This window comes from Nicotiana tabacum, chromosome 11 (genome assembly GCF_000715075.1).
Source record: "Nicotiana tabacum cultivar K326 chromosome 11, ASM71507v2, whole genome shotgun sequence".
NCBI classification, from domain to species: Eukaryota; Viridiplantae; Streptophyta; class Magnoliopsida; order Solanales; family Solanaceae; genus Nicotiana; species Nicotiana tabacum.
Genome location: NC_134090.1, coordinates 178,683,777 through 178,704,513, shown reverse-complemented (window position 1 = coordinate 178,704,513; position 20,737 = coordinate 178,683,777). Strand labels below are relative to the sequence as shown.

The following is a 20,737-nucleotide window of genomic DNA, read 5'->3' as shown; positions in this document are numbered from 1 at the left end:
GAACCATATTGTGCGAGGAAAAAAGGGGGCGCGACAAAGCCGGTTGTGGAACTTCGAAGCAAGGTGAGTCTACTTTCTAACCTTGTTAGAGGGAATTAACCCCATAGGTGAAATGATTAATTATATGCTCATATTTGTGAGGGCTATGTCCGCACGAGGTAACGAGAGTCCGTGCATAGCTACTATTATGCTTATGTCCGGGTAGTCCTAGGTTACATCATGCTTTGAGGATATTGTTATTGATTGATGTTATTGTTTGCCTTGAGAAGAAATAAGATTTAGGTTGCATAATAATTGTGTTGAAGAGTATTTTAATTGAAATTTGAGAATTTAAGTGTTTCCATTAAACGTAGTACTTTCATAAAGAATTGAGGAATCTTATAATAACTTTAAAAAATCTATGTGTAACCGCGTCGCATGTGTGATTCACGAGCGGGGAAAATTACATTAAAAGCTTCACGTTGAATTGTCTCTATTTTTTAAAAGGATTTTGATTTTTTAATAAATTTATATTTGACTGTGTCACATGTATAATTCGCGAGCCGGAAGATTCCTTAAATCTATATTTGACCACGCCGCACGTATGATTCACGAGCGGGGTATTTACTTCTACTACTCTCATGGGAGCGGGCCGATCATATCGGCAGGTTAATAGATGCATTTATGGTTCGCGCCATTTGACTCTCTTACAGTGCACAGTTCACTTTTATGTTGGATATATATATATATATGCTTCAGTTACGGAGGAAATTTGCTAGTTGAGAGCTTGGGTAAAATTATAAAGAGGGGAATTATATCACGTGTTTATATTTATTTATTTCATATATTTGCTTTGTTTCATGTTTATTCACCCCCTTTACTGTACCCAATATTATTGGACCACTAGTAGGTGTCGGAGTCGGCCCCTCGTCACTACTTCTTCGAGGTTAGACTGGATACTTACTAGGTACGCTTTGTTTTCGTACTCATATTACACTTGATGTGCATTTTTGTTGCACAGGCTCATGTATGTCTAGTGGCCTAGCTTGGCGCAGCGGCATGGGTGATACAGAGACTTATGTGAGCTGCACTCCTCGAGACGACCCACAGCTAACAGAGTCTCCTTCAGAGTAATGTATTGTATTTTTCTCTACTGTCCAATTTGTATTCCGGACGGTTATTGTATTATATTGTTTCCTAGAAATTGCTCATGCACTTGTGACATCGGGTTCTGGGATGATTGTGAGATTATTCAATATTAAGTTTGTTAATGACATCATTATTATTTCAGTGAATCTCATTATTTATTGTTTAAGGTATAAAAAGAAATGATTTCAATAAATATTAAAATAGGAATTTAATTAACTTCTTGGCGTTGGCCTGCCTGACAGTGGTGTCTGGCGCCATCACGACCCTTATTGGATTTTGGGTCGTGACACTTTATTTCAGATTTTATTCCGTTATTAGTTTATTTATTATTATTTCAATTAAATTGTTAAAAATGGCTAAAATTATTCTAACATTTGCTTGCCTAGCAAGTGAAATATTAGGCTCCATCACAATTCCAAGGGTGAGAATTTTTTATCATGATAGTAAATTTGTGAAACTTAAAAATACCCAAATTTTAATTTTCTATTGAAACTAGTTTTTTAAATTCGAAAATGCATTTTCAAGTTGGATTTTAAAAATAGTAAAATCTTCATAACCAAACATTATTTTGAAAAATATTTTTGAAAAAAAAAAAGGATAAACTATTTGTAGGATACCCTCTTGAGTTTTGTTGTGGCAATAAATTAATAGCAGTGATCTGTCAATCCAGTTTAGCGGACCTGCTGACTAATATAATATTCTTGGATCAGAAATTCGAATGTGACAGTTGAAGCAACCCTTGCCTGATTTCTTTTGTGCACACGACATTTTCCATCTCCCCTTTATTTAATAAAAAGATAGTGTTATTTTCCGTATTAGTTTATGCGCTTTTTAATTATTCTATCAAGCAATTGCTATCTTTTATTGATATATGAATTAAGTAACTTTGTGCACCAAAACATAAGCAAGTAATTAGAAGCGAAGTCAGGATTTAAAATTATAGATTATGAATTTGTCGTCGAACACATAGCTCGTTTTATACACATTTAATCGTTTTCAAATACAAACATATAAGCTATTAGATTATCCAAACTCGTAGCTATTATTGTAGCTCCACACCTTGAAGAAATCATCTAGTGAATTTTGTTTTTATTGGATTTCAAATAATTTTTTGCTATGCTTTTTATCTCACTTCATTGATCTGTGCCCACACTCTGAATATTCGTGTTTATATGCAAAATGAAAAACATTCGCTATGTTGTTTACTTGGGTACGTAATTTCTCCCTAGCCAATTGGTCCTCTGTAAAAGGAATATTGTAAATGATTCTCCCTAGCCAATTGGTCCTCTGTAAAAGGAATATTGTAGATGATTCTCCCTGGCCAATTGGTCTTCTAATGTTGTCCAGCCGATTCTGGCTCTAATATTATTGTAGGAAAAATAATATTGTATAATCAAACTTAAAATAAATATATATATATATATATATATATACAAAAATAATATAAATTTTATACACTTTTTGATTACCAAATATAAATAGTTTATGACGCGGCTAAAAGTAAAAAAAGTCCATTATTTTACTAGTTAATAAGGCTTGTGCCTTAGGCCCCAAATTTGGGGAGCCCTCATTTTAGGAATAATAGATTTATAGGTATTTAAATAAAATAAAATAAAATTTAGGACTTTTAGTACAAAAGTAGACTTTTTCATATAAAAGCGGAAAAATTCATATATGTAAATAAAATAACCATTTGACTTACTCAAAAATAGGTAGCATAAATAAATTTTTTAAGGTGTGAATTAGAATTGATTTGATTAGGGAAATAGAGTAGATGATACTACATATATACTCAATCAAATAAAAAGTCTTGATTCTTTTCCAAATGTTTATATTGTTAGAATAATGGTAATGTTTCCTATAACAATTGCTTTAACGAAAAAAAAAAACTAAAATAAAAATTGATAAAAATTTTGCGAAGATCAACAAAGCCTCAAGAAAGATTAAATCGTTGCCACTAATTTGTTTCCTTTTTCGTTTCACTTGCATTCTCTTCAAATCACAAAGAAAAAAGTAAACTTTAAGCAACCGAAAAACAAAACAATGAAACATCACTAATTTGTGTCGTATTCTACTTGCAAAATCTTCAATCACACAAAGTGAAATCCATAGGCCAAACAAAGAATATATTCAAAAATAAAAGAAGAAAAAGAAGCAACACCCATTGCTTCTGGTTGCGTTTCTTCAATTCATACAGTAAAATCCACCGAAAAGCCAAAAAGACAAAAGAGTAAAATCAACAAAAGAAAAATAATGAATACAAAAAAATTATAAAATTATAAATCTAACCTGACCTGACCAAAAAAACAAATTAAAAAAGTAAATATTTTCAACTTTGGTGGAGAATTGTATATAGCTGAAAATTATTTTTCATGTTAATATATACAAATTATTGAATTCCCTAAATAAGAGAAATACAACAACAACAACAACAACAACAACAACAACATCCCAGTGTAATCCCACAAGTGGGGTCTGGAGAAGGTAATATGTACGCAGACCTTACCCCTACCCCGAGGGGCAGAAAGGTTGTTTCCAGGCAAGGGCGGATCTACTCATTGAATTTGGGTGCTCGAGCACCCATTAATTTCGACTCCGAGTATATGTAATTGTGTAGAAAATTTGAGAAAATAAATATAAAAAAGCAGAAAGCACCCAGGAAACAAAAAGTCTAGTAGGTTCTTTGGTTAAGGAAGGGGCTGGAAGTTTACAAAAATTGAATGGGTGAGGGTTCAAATCCTTCTCCTGAAAAGCCTTTTAAAACAAACAAATTATTCCCTTTTTTTCTCCTCATATTATCAAGCTACTTTCTCTTTTTTCATTCTTTCCAGTTTTCACGCGCCGCTTTTTTTTTTTTTACCTAATACTTCCTCCGGTCCAAAATAAGTAATTTTTTAGTTGTTTTCACACATATTAAGGAATTCACATTTTAACATTTATTAGCAATGAAATTGACTATATTAACCCTTACTATCTCTTCACATAAACACTTCTCACACATACTCTAACATTATTTACTCCAAGGATAATGTAGGAAAAAAATAATCAATTTATTCTTGAAATCTGAAAAAATCACTTATTTTGGACCACAAAAAAAGGCCAAAAAATCACTTATTATGGACCAGGGGGTATTACTTTTTAGAATTTCTTTCTACTGACTTTCTTTTATCTCTTCTTATTTTACAAAATGTAATTCACTATAAAGAAAGAAAAAGAAAAAGGACTCCAAAGTTCGACCCTTCTGAAGACAGAGCAATTCCTCCCGAAGGGACAAAACCATCAATCTCTTTTCTTGTCAGTTATGTTATCCATCACAATTTTACGGCGTCCATAATATTAATACTATGAGTTTTCTCGTTAACTTTTTTCATCATCGTGTTTCAATAGTTATGCATTTATGTAATGTGATTGCTAATAACTTTATGTCAGAAAAGCTAAGCACCCGCGAACTTAAATTCCTAGATCCGCTACTGTTTTCAGGAGACCCTCGGCTCAAGAGAGCAACAAGAGACAATGTATTAGTACTATCAATAGACTCATAATAAATAACATAAAATACATAACATAAAATAAAAAATAACAACAATATAAGAAATATAGGAAATACGAAAAGGATGGAGAAAAAGATGTAAGGTATACTAATATCCAACAGATACAGCCCTGCATCAGTAGCTGATCAGTAGCATCCTAAGACTAACTCCTAAATGGCTAGTCTCACTCTAGTGCGCTGTAGTAATATTCACAAACTACCCTCTAACCTACAACCTTAATGCTCGACCTCCACAATTCCCTGTCAAGGGCCATGTCCTCAGAAATCCTAAGTCGTGCCATGTCCTGCCTGATCACCTCCCCCAATACTTCTTAGGTCTCCCTCTACCTCTCCTCGTGCCCACCACAGCCAGTCGCTCACACCTCCTCACTGGTGCATCAGTGCTCCTCCTCTGAATGTGCCCGAACCATCTGAGTCTTGTTTCCCGCATCTTGTCCTCCATGGGGGCCACACCCACCTTCTCTCGAATATTTTCATTCCTAATCTTGTCCATCCTTGTATTCCCGCATATCCACCTCAACATCCTCATCTCTGCTACTTTCATCTTCTGGATGTGTGAATTTTTAACCGGCCAACACTCGGCCCCATACAACATAGCAGGCCTAACTAGTGCTCTATAAAACTTACCTTTTAGTAACGGTGGCACTTTCTTGTCACACAAGACTCCCGTTGCTAACCTCCACTTCATCCACCCCACCCCTATACGATGTGTGACATCCTCGTCGATCTCCCCGGTCCCCTGAATAACTGACCCAAGGTATTTGCCTCCGGCATTGCTAATATTATATTATATTATATTATATTATATTATATTATATTATATTATATTATATTATATTATATTATATTATATTATATTATATTATATTATATTATATTATATTATATTATATTATATTATATTATATTATATTAAAATGTTAAAACTCGATTTTAATAAGTACAGAAAACAAGAGATAAACCTTGTTATTTGGAACCTTTAATTTTAAAAACTGTTACTCACTTTTAATGTAATTGGAACACCATTATAAACGTTGTATTTGTTTGTCTAAATAAGTGAGCAATATTGGACTAGGTAATTAATAGATGTCAATATTGAACTGATCAATACATCTGTTCCAAGTATTTATTATCAACAGATTTATAGTGAATCAACACTAACAATTAAGTCATGCATTTTTTTATCAACAACGGATCTCTTCCAAGTTTGGCGCCTATCCTTTTAAGCTGCCAGAACAACAATAACAACAACAATAAATCCAATATAATTTCACAAATGGAGTCATCTAATATAATTCCACAAATGGGTCTGAGAACGGTAGTGTATGCACAAATCTTATCCATACCTTAAAAGTAGAGAGTTTTTTTACGATAGACCCTCGGCTAACGAGAGACGAAAAGAAAAGCAGTAGCACGAAGCAGTAACAACAACAAGAATACATTAAACAAAGCAAAAAGGAAAGCAAGTAGCAATAGAAATCTAACAATAATAGAATACAAGACTAGCACTAATATTTTTGACTACCTATTAACCTACTACCTTGATTCTCGACCTTTCATGCCTTCCTGTCAAGGATCATGTCATCGGTAAGATGAAGCAACGCCATATCCTGCCTAATCACATCTCTCCAGTACTTCTTTTGCCTACATGTACCTCTTTTCAGCCCCGCCAGAGTCAACCTCTCACACCTCCTTACTGGAGCATTTGTATTTCTCCTCTTCACATACCTAAATCATATAAGCTTAGCTCCCTTCATTTTGTCCTCCACCGGGGACACTTCCTCTTTGTCCTGAATATCTTCATTCCTAATCTTACACATCTTGGTATGCCTGCACATCTATCTCAACATCCTCATTTCTACCACTTTCATCTTCTAGATATGTGAGTTCTTGACTCGCCAACACTCAGCTCCATACGACATAGTCAGTCCAACCACCACTTTGTAGAACTAGTCTTTAAGTTTGGGTGGCACATTCTTATCACATAAAATACCGGATGCGAGCCTCCACTTCACTCACTCCGCTCCAATACCATGCGTAATATCCTCATAAATCTTTCCATTCCAGTGGATAATAGACCTTAGGTTCTTGAAACTCTCTCTCTTAAGGATAACTTAGTATCAAGCCTCACGTCTACGACCACTTTACTAGTTTTGTCACTGAACTTGCACTCCAAGTATTATGTCTTGTCTTACTCAACTTACACCCTTTAGACTACGGGGTCTGTCTCCAACCTCATATCTCGTGTTAACATCATCTTGTGTCTCATCAATCAGTACAATATCATCTACAAATAACATGCACCATGGCACCTTCCCGTTGAATGTGGCGTAAGTTTGTTTGTCGCCAAGGCAAATAAAAACGGGCTGAGAGCTGACCCCTGGTGCAACCCTATCACAACTGGAAAGTGGTCTAAGTCTCCCCTCCTGAGAGTTGACCCCTGGTGCAACCCCATCATAACTGGAAAGAGGTCCGAGTCCCCTATATCATCTACAAATAACATGCACTGTGGCACCTTCCCTTGAATGTGGCGTAAGTTTGTTTGTCGCCAAGACGAATAAAAACGGGCTGAGAGCTGACCCCTAGTGCAATCCTATCACAACTGGAAAGTGGTCTAAGTCTCCCCTCTTGAAAGTTGACCCCTGGTGCAACCTCATCATAACTGGAAAGAGGTCTGAGTCCCCTAATCCCCCCCCCCCCCCCCAATATCCTCAACTGAATCTTAACTCGATCAAACATGTCCTTAATCATCCTAGTGTAAGCAACATGAATACTTTTAGCCTCCAAACATCTTCATAGAGCCTCCATTGGGACTTTGTTGTAAGTCATCTCTAAATCAATGAACACCATATGCAAGTCATCTTCCTTTCCCTATACAGCTCTACCAACCTCCTTACAAGGTGAATGACTTACGTTGCCGACGTTCGGGCATAAATGTGAACTAATGTTTGAAAATAGATACACTCCTCCTCATCCTCACTTCCACTACCCTCTCCCAGACTTTCATATTGTGGCTTAGCAGTTTAATACCCCTATAGTTGTTGCAATTTTAAATATCACACTTGTTCCTATACAACGGAATCACCGCACTACACCTCCATTCTTTAGGCATCTTTTTCATCCTAAAAATAATGCTAAATAACCCAATGAGCCATTCCAAGCCTACCATGTCCGTACTCTTCCAAAATTCCATTAGAATTTCATCAGACACGGCCGCTCTACCCTTGCTCATTTTCACATAGCCCCATCGACCTCCTCAATTGTACACGTATAGTAACAAAAATCTTGACGACTTTCATAATGCTCCAAATTTGGCTAGTATATGGCAGTCGTCTTTTAACTTTTTAAAAGTTCAAAGAATGTGGATAACTTTTTGTACACCTTGCATCTTCCGGACGCCATATATAAAATTCCGCTTACTTTATCAACAAAAAAAAAATCATGCAAAGAACTTCAAAAAGTTCTAGAAGAATCATGCAAAGGACAGCAAAATATTTCGAACAGATTTTCACGCTCTATTTGTTTCGTTTTGTTTAGTGGTGTGTTAGCATTTAAGCACAATTCCAGTAATATGATCTTTTTTAAACTTAAGCAGCAGAATGCGCTGCCGAGATCTTGGTTATTCACGTTGCAATCGCCCTTTGTAACCTACATTTTTGTACAAGTCCATCTTTGGACATCTCCATTGAAACGGCAAGAGACTTACCTTGTGCAAAGCATCTAGTGTTTGCTTCATAGCAATGTTGGACAAGTTCATGACCAAAATGATGAAATGAATAAAATGCTTACATCCTTAACCTATGGTCTCGGGTAAGATCGTGATAAGGAGCCTCTCCACTAGGCGAGGCAACTCGGCATTAGTCAGCGTGGGTAGGTGGCTGATACCAAATGGTTAAACCTCCTCTTCAGAACAGTTAAACCATCATTTCTGTTTATTTTAGTGACTACTATACCTTTGTCCTTTAACTTTTTCAATTAATAAGCTTCACTTTTTCAATTAATAAGCTTCAAACTCGAGTACCTCTGTAATTGTTCATATATCTGTAAACCTCAGTAGCATCTTTCAATTAACAAATTAATCACTGTTTAATGATTTTACCAGGATCATCCATCAGCTGAGGCCTGCATAAAGTCAAGCTGTAAACATCAACAAATGCTTGTAGATAAACAAATACAATCAAGAACAACCATTCACCTCCGTAAAAATACAAACTAACTACCCAAAGAGGGAATAATGATCCTTTCCAACCATTGCGCAACTGCTTCACCATTGGGCCTTTTTAGGTAAAGGTAGTGTGGTCATGTAACTGAGTTTTTACCTTGGACAAAGGGTAAACTCGAGATTTTGGACAGCTGGAATGGGCATTCTAATTACAAATAATATACTTCATGAGAGTTTCAAATTCAACAACAAAAGATAAGATTGAAACTCACCATTGAATACCATAATAGCGAGACACTGATTTAGAATAAATAGCTCTTCACATGCTCTTTGATTTATCTACAATCCCGTTTAGACTATTGTTTTTACATCTAGCGGTCATAAGGAAATTCCATGTTGTTCTCTGTCACTTTGAACGGCTGAGGATGTTGGCCAGAGCAATAGAGATTCCACATCTTAAAATAAGATCGCTCCAGATTCCGTACCTAATGATGCATAGAAAGAAAAATCAGTGTGTAAGTAAATCATAGCACAATCGTAACGCGGTTCAGCAAATCTAAGGTACATGACTTCATAAGCATAGAAATATAACAGTCGTGTATAATGGTGTTGGATCACTCACCCAGCGTCCTGTATCAAACAGAGGGCAACTCAGACGAACAGCTTTGAGTCTATTGGTGAGATCTTGGAGCTTGGGGCGATTCAGTGCCAGTGATACTGCCTTCTCTTCATACTCCTTCATACTGTAAAATGTAAAGCAAATAAACATGAACAAGCCCAAAAAGGTAGACACAGATAAGAAAATAAGTCATCCTTCTCTTTGTTTCAACACGGGTCATCCAATATGAAACTAGCTTTATATGATTTAAACAAGGTAGATGCCCTTTCCACAATGCAATTTTTTCAAGCAGAATAAAATTATTCTAAATTGTTCGGTCTTACTGTAAGTATAGTTTTTTTATTTTGAAGAAAAAAATATTAAAAAGTAGACTGCCGGCCATACAAAATCAGAGTTCACAGGTATCAAGAATAAGAGCTTCTAAAATGCAATTCAGTGGAAATGTCCACTTAAGAAAGAAACATGTTTGCAAATTGTAAGGGTCCAAAACATCATAGAAGCAGGCAAGTCCAAAACAGGTACCTGCTAACAACCATCTCCTCACCGACCCCTGTGGCCAAACACAACGAACCAGCAACTCTAGTTGCCATTTTCTCAAGGGGAAGGGTGATCATCGGTAGACCAGCCCAGAGTACATCTGTTCCAGTGGTATGTGCATTACAGAGTGGCCTATGAAAAAAAAAGAAACAAAATTCATCAGCATGAGTTGAACTTGAACGGACACAGAATATTGAAAAGGAAAGATGCAACAAAGTTTGTAGTGTTCTAACGTGTCGAGGCAAAGATCCGCCAAGGAGCTGCGTCTGATGTGCTCTTGTTTCATTGCAACATCTGTAAAAATAATTTGGTCTGGCTGCACACCTTGTGCAGCAGCATCTGGAAAAGAAAAAAAAACACTATTAAGGATATTCCCCATAACATAGAATAATGTTTTAAAAGCCTCATCAGACAATGCTTATAGTAATAGAAGGTATGTGAAAGGGATACATACGTGCACGAACCCTCATCTCTCCTGCAGCTGGAAATCTGAGGAGCCAAAGAGCACTGTTTGGTACACGCTTAAGAATATTGCACCTGCAACATCGAACTCAAGACTATAACACAAGTGGACATAGAGAACAGTATACCAACAACAAAGCCATCTGAATACTACCATGTCTTAAAAATCTCAGGATCCATCTTGTAGAGCTGATTAAAACAAGCAAAAATGAATTTGTCCTCTGGCAGCCCATAATCCGAGCGTCTGGGTTGGCAGCTTGGATCTAGCACGTCAAGGTTTTTCTAGACAGTGGCAAGAAAACCATCAACATTTGAAAAAAGAAAAATTATAAATAATTCAGGATAAGAATCTCAGAAGTTTAAGCTCAAGAACTTACTTGCTTATAATCATTGACAAAATAACAATGAGGGAGATGGACAAGCTTCTCTGAGTAAATATGTGAGTACCGCGTAGGTGATACAAACTACCAAGCATAAAGGAGAAGCAACGTCAAGGACAAGAAAGAAGGGCAAACAATGTGAAGTCTAAATATGTGAGTACTGTGCAGTAGAAATAAACTGGCATGCATACAACAAAAGTATGTCAAGAACATAATATACCTCATCAGTAACCAAATAATGTATATAGTTAGCTCCAGTAGTTCCAGGGAACCCCATATATGAAACTTGGATGGGAGCAGGCTGCATTGCGAAGATCTCATTTCGGGCTCCCTACAAAACATAAATATAAGGTTAAATATGAGCAATGTCAGAATTGTTACCTTTCTCTAAATACAAAACAAAAACAAAAACAAAAGAAATGAGCAATGTCAGATAATTACCAAAACTTATCAGCCTAGAATGCAAAGCAATGCACCAGCAGATAATTTAGCAACGGAAAAGGTGAAAGAAGTAATACTTCAGTGATGCTCAAAACAATAAATACAAGGTCTTATGGCAACAAAAGTAAAGCACATGAGACCTTCCAGAATTCCTGTAGTTAACATTTTCCAAATACTCATAGCCCAATGCTTATCCAAGTTTGATCATGATCTTCACATTTCAGAAGAATATTCCCAACTAATATCGTTCCACTTTTATTGCTTGTCTTCTCTTTTCTTCTTTATCAGGGTGCATTCAGTGATGCTCAAAACAATAAATACAAGGTCTTATGGCAACAAAAGTAAAGCACATGAGACCGTCCAGAATTCCTGTAGTTAACATTTTCCAAATACTCATAGCCCAATGCTTATCCAAGTTTGATCCTGATCTTCACATTTCAGAAGAATATTCCCAACTAATATCGTTCCACTTTTATTGCTTTTCTTCTCTTTTCTTCTTTACCAGGGTGCATTCACAAACAAGTGAATATCAGCTACAGAACAAGAAATGATCCCATTAAGATTAACAAGGTTGGGAACCGATATCTTACCTTAGTATAACCGTTGAGATTGATTAAGATCTGTATTTGATCCTCATTAATCATCCTAGCTATCACATCGGATGTCAAGGACGATACGTCAATAAAATGCTCTGCTTCTGACTGGATGCGGAGCCTCCACTCAGTGCCATCATTTGGACTCAAAGCATAGCAGAACACCTGGAAATAGGAGTCTTTATAGAATTAGCAGGAACCAGGAAGGGCGGGTGGAGGGGAGGGGGAATCCGTAATAGCACCAATGCATCTTAAAATGATATATTGTCCAAACCTCAACATTTTCTCTATCGTGCATGCCGAACACTGAACCCATCAGATGCGATAATGGGTGGTTGCCAAAATCACTACTCACGTATCTAGACGCATTTAAAAAATCTCATTATACAGTAACAGTAGTGTTCGAGGAAGATGGAAGCAAGTAGAGAGCTGGTCAGAGACTTACCCAACCCTAAGCCGACCACTCCTGCCGCCACCTTTTATTGGCAATGGAGGAGGATGACTGAAAGGAGGAAGTGAGAAGCGAGCTGCAATTACAGAGCAGTGCTGGGCATACTTGCAACTGTATAATCAAAGGAGAGGGTAAGTTAAAAAGTCACATCATTCTTTTCCATAGGAAAAAGAAAATTGCTCACCTGATCTCTAGAGCTAGCACTGGATCGAGAGGGTAAGCAATTGCATGGAAAGGCTGTACACTTGGGATAACTGACATCTAAGATAATGTTGCAATGGAGCAAATAATCAAGGAAAACATGATCAGTATCACAGGGATCAACACATGGCTTGCAACACCAACATGCTATGACTGAATGAGAGGCTGAAATACCTTAATCTGTTTTCTCAGGATCCCCTCAACTTCAATAAACATTTTCTCTCGATCATCCCAATCACAGACACACTAGGAAGTATGAAGTCAAAACATAATAAGTATGCTAGAAAAAAGAATACCACCAAACATTCATCTAATCAGCAGGTACAAATTAAGCCTCATCAGACCAGAAACAGTGGAAAAACAATACATCTCTGTTGTGTTGATCCCTACCTAAGAACATCAACTCAAAGAAAAGGAAATGTCTTATGAAACTAACTACTGTTCCTCATGCACGAGATACGCATGGAAATTACCTAAGTTTCCTACAACACTAGGTACTGAATTTATCTTAAGTATTTCCTTCGAAACTAGTAAATTGGCATCAGAGGTAGAATGAGCACAAGACAGATCAAACAGTCTTCACATAAAGCTTCATAAGAACTGAGGGAAAAAAAGCACGGCACGAAACTGTCATCTATATAAACAAAGTAGTTCAGTTTTTGAAAACTGTCTTCAAGCACAGTCCATTAACAGATATATTATCTTATGAGCTTAACATTTGCAGGTAAAGTTTATCAAGCTGACATTACACAAGGCAAGAAATATCCATGCTCTTTGATAAACCTGGCCTACGGAAACATTGGTAACTAATGGGTGAAGATACCTGTAACGTGTGAAGAAGATTACAAGTTGCTTCTGGGAAGTCAGGACGTAGCATCAGAGCTTGTCTATAGCTTTTTATAGCTGCTTCCACATTTCCACTACAGAAGATTTAACAAAAGCATTACAACCGAGCAAAATGGACATATACAAATGTGTGGGAAAGGATTATCAACTGTTTGGAGCTTGTGAACTACAATGAACCTGTCCTTGTAAGATGAGGCCAAATTTGCATGAGCCTCCGCCATATTTGGTCTAATAGTAATGGCTCGCATATAGTCCTGAATAGCTTCATTAACTCTACCAATCTCCTTGTATGTGTTACCTCTATTGACTAGTCCATCAGCTGCCATGGGATCGATCCTGAGTACCTCATTGTAGCAAGATATGGCTTCTGCATAATTACCCTATAAGTTGCCAAAAGAAATTATCATTTGTCTGGTCAAAATCCTGACAGGAGAACTCCCTAATTTGCCAAGAGAATAATCCCCTCTAGCTATCTTTCCAACCGCATACAACCCTTCAAACAGCTTTTCTTTCACAGGCATGAAAATTAATCATTCTTCAAGAATCACATAAAAACATGTACCTGCTGCTTGTATATTATGGCTAAATTGTTAAAAGGGGCTGAAAGCCCAGTTGTCACAGCTAAAGTTGCCTTGTAACACTGTGCAGCTGCACTTGACATGTTCCTGCAGAATTAGGATTGACAACTCTGAAGATTACTTGATCTGAGTGCTTCCTTACTTCCAAACCCCCAAAAAGCGGGTAAAAACAAAAGAAAATAATTAATGTAATTAAGCACACCCTACCACTCCATATAAATGTTTCCAAGATTAGTCAGTGCTTGAGGATGGTTAGGTTGAAGTGAGAGGCATTGCTGCATGCACCAACTGGAAAGTTTACTAAAATAGCAAAATAGAGAAAAATGAAAGCAAACTTCTATCCAAAAGTGAATATAACTTACACGATAGCAATGAATTGCTTCCTCAACCCTACCAGCGTCTTTCAAAGCATTACCCTAAAAGCAACAGAGTGGGAAGAGTGGATAATTAATACCCAAAGAAATTAATTTTGTACTGGAAAACTAAACAGAAGATGAAATGAAGGCCCCCACCAGATTGTTATATGCCTCCAAGAATCCAGCATCACAGGTAATAGCTCTCCTATAATTAAGCATGGCCATTTCCAGGTTACCTTGTTCATAGTACACAGTAGCTAAGTTGCCTGCACATTTTTACATGGCTAACGATCAATCACCATCACGGAGCACTACTAACCTATGGATTGTTTGCCCCAAAGATAACGAAGAATTCAGTTGTAGGCTTATATGACTTGTTTAAGAAAAAGTGAGCTGCAACATCATTTCAATTTTTGTCCTTTTGAGAGCTGTTGACAGTTATCACCAAGATTTTAAATCTGTGATGCTCTCCCTCCATCCCTCCTTTTTTTTGGGGGGGGGAGGGGGGGGGGGTTCTAATTGTGTTTCAAGCTTATACAATTTTCGTGCTACTTTATCCTTCACCTCACACCTGTTGACAAAATGACTGCAATATGATTTATCCCCAAGAAAAAAAGGAGGCAACCAGTATGATGTGATAATTCCGTGCAAAGACGTCGACAAATACACTTACTAAAAGAAAAGACATCTATACATACAGATGAGTACTGTACAAATGAAGTTCACGCTAAGCAACTTCATAGCAATTGATATGAAGCTAAGACCGAGAAAGGAGCACTTACCAAAAGCCATTGCATAGTCTGGTCGCACAAGGAGAGCCCGCTGGTAACACATAATAGCCTCCTGCGGCATTCCCAGAGCCTGGAAAATGCAAGGCAGATACACATATTTCCCGTATTCTTGCCCCGGCACTTGCACCATAGACCATATTAGCACAAAGCAGAAGGGCTTACCTTATACACGTTTCCCATGTTCAAATATGCATCTGAGAAATTTGGTTTTAGCTTGACGGCTTCCTGGATATGAGAAGATTGAATCACAAAAATAGTAATAGCAAAAACAAATCCAAAACTCTGAATAATGTAATATGCAAAACGATTTAAGGTATTCCATACCTTGTAGTACTGCAATGCCCTGTTAAGATCACCTGCATCCATGAAGAGGCTAGCAAGATTGGACCATGCAACGGCAAATGTAGGTTGTATACGTAGTGCCTCCACATAACAATTGTATGCCTAAAACAAAACCATAATCAAGACAACAGAAATCAATCAGCATAACAGCCAGCAAAGCATCTGTAGTAAACAGAAACGCACATGAGATGCACCTCAAGACTGAAAGATCTGTTAAAGAATAGTAAAATTCGAGAATGCACGAGTATACCTAACTCAGACATATGCATAGACGATGTACAATATATACATACACACACACACATATATATATGTGTGTGTGTGTGTGTGTGTATATATATGCAAAACAAAACAAAGCTAAGAAAGTCACTGTGTTTTACCTCTTGCACTAACCCTTGTGCTTTCATCAGATTCCCAAGATTGCTATGCGCATCAACCTAGAAAGCATACCAGTGAGTTAAGAAAGAAACATAGAAGGGCGCACTTCAACTGAACTGTTAAAAAGAAGCCAAAAGAATAGGTAATCTCGAATACCAGACGTGGATTTAAAGTTAGCGCCTGACGGCAACATTGGGCTGCCTCACTCAGCCTTCCTTTCCTCATATATGCACCAGCTAGATTTGACCAAGCGTCAGCAAAATTGGGACGCAGCTGCAACACAAATTTTGACTTAGATTATGTCATCCAACAAATGAACCATAAGTATCTTATAGAAGAGACCTTTGCTGTATAGTACTATATCAAGGTTTTAATGTACCAAAAGCTAAAGTTGCATATATATAGTGGGGAAACATGTCCCTATAAATCTTGGGAAAAAGAGATTCCCGTCACAATGGTCAAGGAAAGGTCTTCTTTCGTGCTCTGTAAAGAAGAAAAGGACAAATGGAGAATTTCCAGGACCCAAACTGACCCGTATAAATTCTTTTCTATCCAAATTGCCCATATATATTCTTTTTTGATAACCAGATAGCCAATTGTATATTTGACAGAGATTGAAAGGGTAAGAGTTGTTTTTAATCATTGGGAATAATGTTGTACGGTGGGCCGGGCTGGGACCGGGATCGGACCGGGCCCGCGGTCCTAACGGACTAAACGGGCCTGGCGGGCCGGTCCCTAATGGTGCAAAAAGCCCGTGGCGGGCCGGGTATGGTAAAAAAGCCCACGCGCCCGGGACCGCTAAGCCCGGGACCGGCTGACGGGCCTGGGCCGGTCTTACCGGGCTTAACGGCTACTTTTTAAAAAAAAAAAAAATCAACGGTCAAAAATTAAAATTATAGCCATAGCATACAATATATACTACAAGAAAATATATAAGGTAATGTATATACATAACATACAATATATACTACAAGAAAATATATATATATATATATATATACTACAAAACATTATAAGAAATTATATTTGGAAATATATATACATAACATACTATATATAGTATACTATACTAGTATACTATATATACTACAAAACAAGATTTTTCAAAATTCAAAATGAGGCTATATATACTACAAAACAAGATTTTTCAAAATTCAAAATGAGGGACATACCCCCCTCCCTCTTCTTCATTTCAATACTCAATACTCATTTTTCAATCTAAATTTCTCTCAATCTCTCAATCTCCAATTTTCAAGACTTCAAGTCTCAATCTTAATTTTCAAGTTACATCATGCCTCGTTCGGAAAGAGTGCGCTTATTTGTTTCGCACTACTATGAAGTGCTTAAAGAAAATGAAGAAGGTCAAATATTAAAATGCAAGAACTGTGGAAGAGTCTTAAATTTTCGTTCAGGGTGTACCACAAGCATTTTAAGGAGGCATATAACGTATTGTGTTGATGGTATTTATCCGCAAATTCGTCTTTAAGATATTTCAACAATTTGTGTTATTTTAAAATTATTAGACGTATTTATGCTTCATGTTGTACTTTCTTATTAATTTATTATGCATGGCAATTTAGTTTTACTATTGTTTTGTTATTTTACTTTTTCGTCAAGCACTTTAATAATTAGATTTCTACATATATATTACATATATATTATTTATATAGCCATGATATGGTTTACAAGAAATTGCCTTAAACAAAAAAAATTAAAAAAAAAGTGCCCGGAAATAAAAAAGCCCGTTAGGCCCACTAAGCCCACGAGCCCGGTCCGTTTAGCCCAGGACCATATGGGCTTAGGCCCGTCACGGGCTGGTTCCACCCGTTGAGCCCACGAAGCCCGGTACCGTGAGGCCCGGGACCGCCAGAGCCATGCCCGTAAGCCGGCCCGTTTGGCCCATTTAGGCCCGGGCCCGGGCCAGAATACAGCACTAATTGGGAATTAGCCAGTTAACAGACAGAAAATTCCTATTTGAACAAAATTGTTAAGCATAGCCGAGAAGAAAGGTCACTCTTAGTGTTAAATCCAAAACCCCAGAATGTATAACATAAAAGAACAAGTGAATTGTAGCAGCTGTGCATTAGATACAGGACTTATTAGTTGTTTCCATAGTGGCGATTAAATGGTTGGAGACAAGGGAATGAAGAAGGGCCCAGGGCCCCAACCAAACGACCTCAATAATCTAAAAACAGTTACCTCAAACCCTAAAGTGTGTGAGCACCACAGACTTTAGTCATGCTATTAATCATCGCCATAAGTAGGATAAACGAAAATCATTAAATTCTGATAAGGCAAAGATGCATACAAACCTCTATTGCAATCAAATAATAGCGTATTGCAACATCGATATTGTCTTTTTCCTGCATACAATAGAAGCCAAATATATCGTATCAATGTTCAATCACAGAAACAAAAAGTTCACAACTAGGAGCACTAATACAATCATACCTTCCAAGCATTTGCCATATTTCCATAGCACTCAGCAAAGTGTGGGTTAACACGGAGGGCTTCTTCATTTTTTGCAATGCACGTATCAAAGTCATGCAACTAAAACAAAGAAATTAAAATGCTTTACTTAAATCTATGGGCATAAGTACATGCAAGATAGGGGTGGCACTGTGAATATAAAGCACTGTCCAAGAACGCATACCTGATAATATATGGCCCCCAAAAGAAGAAGATTATCAGTGCGCTGAGGATTTCTCTCATACACTGCCTTGCTATGCTCTAGAGCCTGTTTATAGTTTCCACCTTTGTAGTTCTGATGAGCAAGAGTTAAAAGTGTGTCCTCATCAACTGTGACACGAGAAATACAGATGTCAAAAGATATATATATATATATATGGGGAAAGTGTGTGCATGTACCAGCAATGCATGCATAACAAGAATATTCAGCTGATGGTACACTCCACAACTTAAAAGTAAATCTTGCAACTAATATATCAACCCCGTAGCTATCTGAAAACCTGAAGTTGATGACAATTAAAAGTCCTCAAGTCATGAATCAACGAATCAATGATTTTTCTTTTTCTTTTTTTTTCTTTTCTTTCTTCTTTTTTTTTTTTAAATAATGTTTCAGTTCTTAAAAAGTGGATAATCATTAAAAATATCGACTAGGATATTTTTAATTAACATGTTACTCGCTAATAAAACTCTCAAAAATGAAGAAACTTTTTTATATCATGTAACTCAAAATTTGTATAGTAGGAACCCTCTTGTGTGTACCACGTTGTCAATCCACCAAATTTAAACATAGTTAATTCTCTCATATTTCTTGTTAACATAGTAGTACCAGAGCCTCTGAAATGTTGGTATTACCTTAACTAGCTTCCACCACCAGCGAATAGCCATATACCGCCTGCTCGGCAAAAAATCTTCTTTCTTCTATAATTTATCTATTATTGTATCTTTTCACTCAACATTTAGTGGCATTCCTATTCACAGCGAGCATTCTAACACAGCGTCTCTTTTCAGGATCCTTCTGGCAGCCTTTTAACCACTTTCTCAACCTTTCTTCGATGACTTTCCAGGCAAAACATTCCCTAAAACTTCTTTATACACTCTTTGTCCCATTTTATGTGACACTATTACTATTTGGGGAGTCAAATAGTTTTTTCTTTGACTACAATTTTCTAAAACTCTTTTTAAATATTTTGAATTATTAACTAAGCCGACTTATGGTACATTTCACATAGTTTACAAATAAGTGAATTTTATTTCAAAAAACTTGAAGAATCTATGCCCAAATATACAACGAATGGGAAGGCCAAAGATCTCAATTTTACGCTATTAGTGGTTAATTTGACTACGGCATCTGTCATTGTTGGACACTAGTATCAATAATATGACATCAGTCAACCCAAGCCCATGGCCATTAGCTTATCCGCATAATAAATTGGAATTAAAAGCAAAGCTCGTTATGCTCATTCCAGTAATAGTGTAATACCACCAAGCCCCTCCAACAGCTGCATCCGTTACTCAACCTTAGCCTCCTACACCTCATTCTGTTACCTTCTGTCTATGGTGCTGTTATTTCTCGAGAAGTAAGATGACAAATCAGTCTTCTTTCTTATTTCGAGACACAATCCCTGCCACTCAATTTCCACACTTCAAAAATTCTCTAGTCTCTACTCAAAATCATCTTCTTATTCATCTCCCACACTAACAAATTCGTAATTTAAACCCTCAAAACAACAAATTCAACTTAAAGACATAATCTTTAACCACAAAACATCTCAATTTTTTAAACTAAACATATCAACCAAATAAAAAGTAAAAGTAAAAACTTCAAATTCAACTTAAAGACATAATCATTAACCATAAAACATCTCAATTTTCTAAATTAAACATATCAACCAAATAAAAAATAAAAGTAAAAAGCTTGAATAATTCTTTTACCTTCTCGAGACAACTCGGACTTGATATTGACGGAGGACAAAGCCGACTCAGTGTAAAACGGAAAAGACGAATCTGTCCTCGGATCGCCGACGGTGACTCCATCGTGTGAAACCCTAGAGATCAGCAACTGCTGCTGATACTGCTGCCGTGGATCGCTTTGCAGCGACAACATCATAATTTAACACATACACACACACTTTCTACCGATTTCACAAAAAAAAAAAGCAAAAAACTTCTTCAGGAAGATTTCGTAGCAGGAATTGGCAGAAGAAAATATATGTAAAAAAAAAAAGGAGAATTTCCTTTTTCTTCGTCTGAATTTCCTCTGGTTACTGTAAAGTGTAAACAGCGACTCTTCTGCTTTATTAATGTTACGAGCTCTGCTCCCATTGCGTAGTGTGCAAAGACTTTATTACCCTCGTATAATGGACTGACACATGGGACGGAACATTATTTTGTTTGGTTTTGGTCGGTTTGAGTTGACCACTTATTATTTTGCCTAAATATTGCGTGATTCTGTC

The 20,737-nt window shown here is 36.8% G+C and overlaps 1 protein-coding gene across 3 annotated transcripts; it reads right to left on the bottom strand.

Annotated features, from left to right (window-relative positions):
* Positions 1-8,645: 8,645 nt before the first annotated feature.
* Positions 8,646-20,598, bottom strand: LOC107788514 (putative UDP-N-acetylglucosamine--peptide N-acetylglucosaminyltransferase SEC). 3 transcript variants are annotated; one of them, XR_001648654.2, is made up of 29 exons: positions 20,217-20,598; positions 18,469-18,614; positions 18,267-18,365; positions 18,128-18,178; positions 15,972-16,088; positions 15,818-15,874; positions 15,420-15,539; positions 15,258-15,320; positions 15,087-15,165; positions 14,461-14,570; positions 14,311-14,364; positions 14,156-14,223; positions 13,933-14,035; positions 13,548-13,750; positions 13,348-13,444; positions 12,699-12,770; positions 12,508-12,584; positions 12,318-12,434; positions 12,147-12,231; positions 11,870-12,037; positions 11,059-11,169; positions 10,836-10,922; positions 10,613-10,740; positions 10,451-10,533; positions 10,230-10,335; positions 9,982-10,128; positions 9,463-9,583; positions 9,113-9,325; positions 8,646-9,031 (listed from the first exon to the last, which is right to left on the bottom strand). XR_001648654.2 is itself a non-coding variant. In XM_016610189.2 (28 exons), the coding sequence occupies exons 1-28, from the start codon at positions 20,389-20,391 to the stop codon at positions 9,212-9,214; spliced, it is 2,958 nt and encodes a 985-aa protein (XP_016465675.2). In that variant the 5' UTR covers positions 20,392-20,598; the 3' UTR covers positions 9,022-9,211. The 3 variants fall into 3 exon arrangements, 1 of the variants encoding a protein (XP_016465675.2); XR_001648653.2 differs by having other exon boundaries at positions 8,646-8,800; XM_016610189.2 differs by having other exon boundaries at positions 9,022-9,325.
* Between the last annotated feature and the right edge of the window lie 139 nt (positions 20,599-20,737).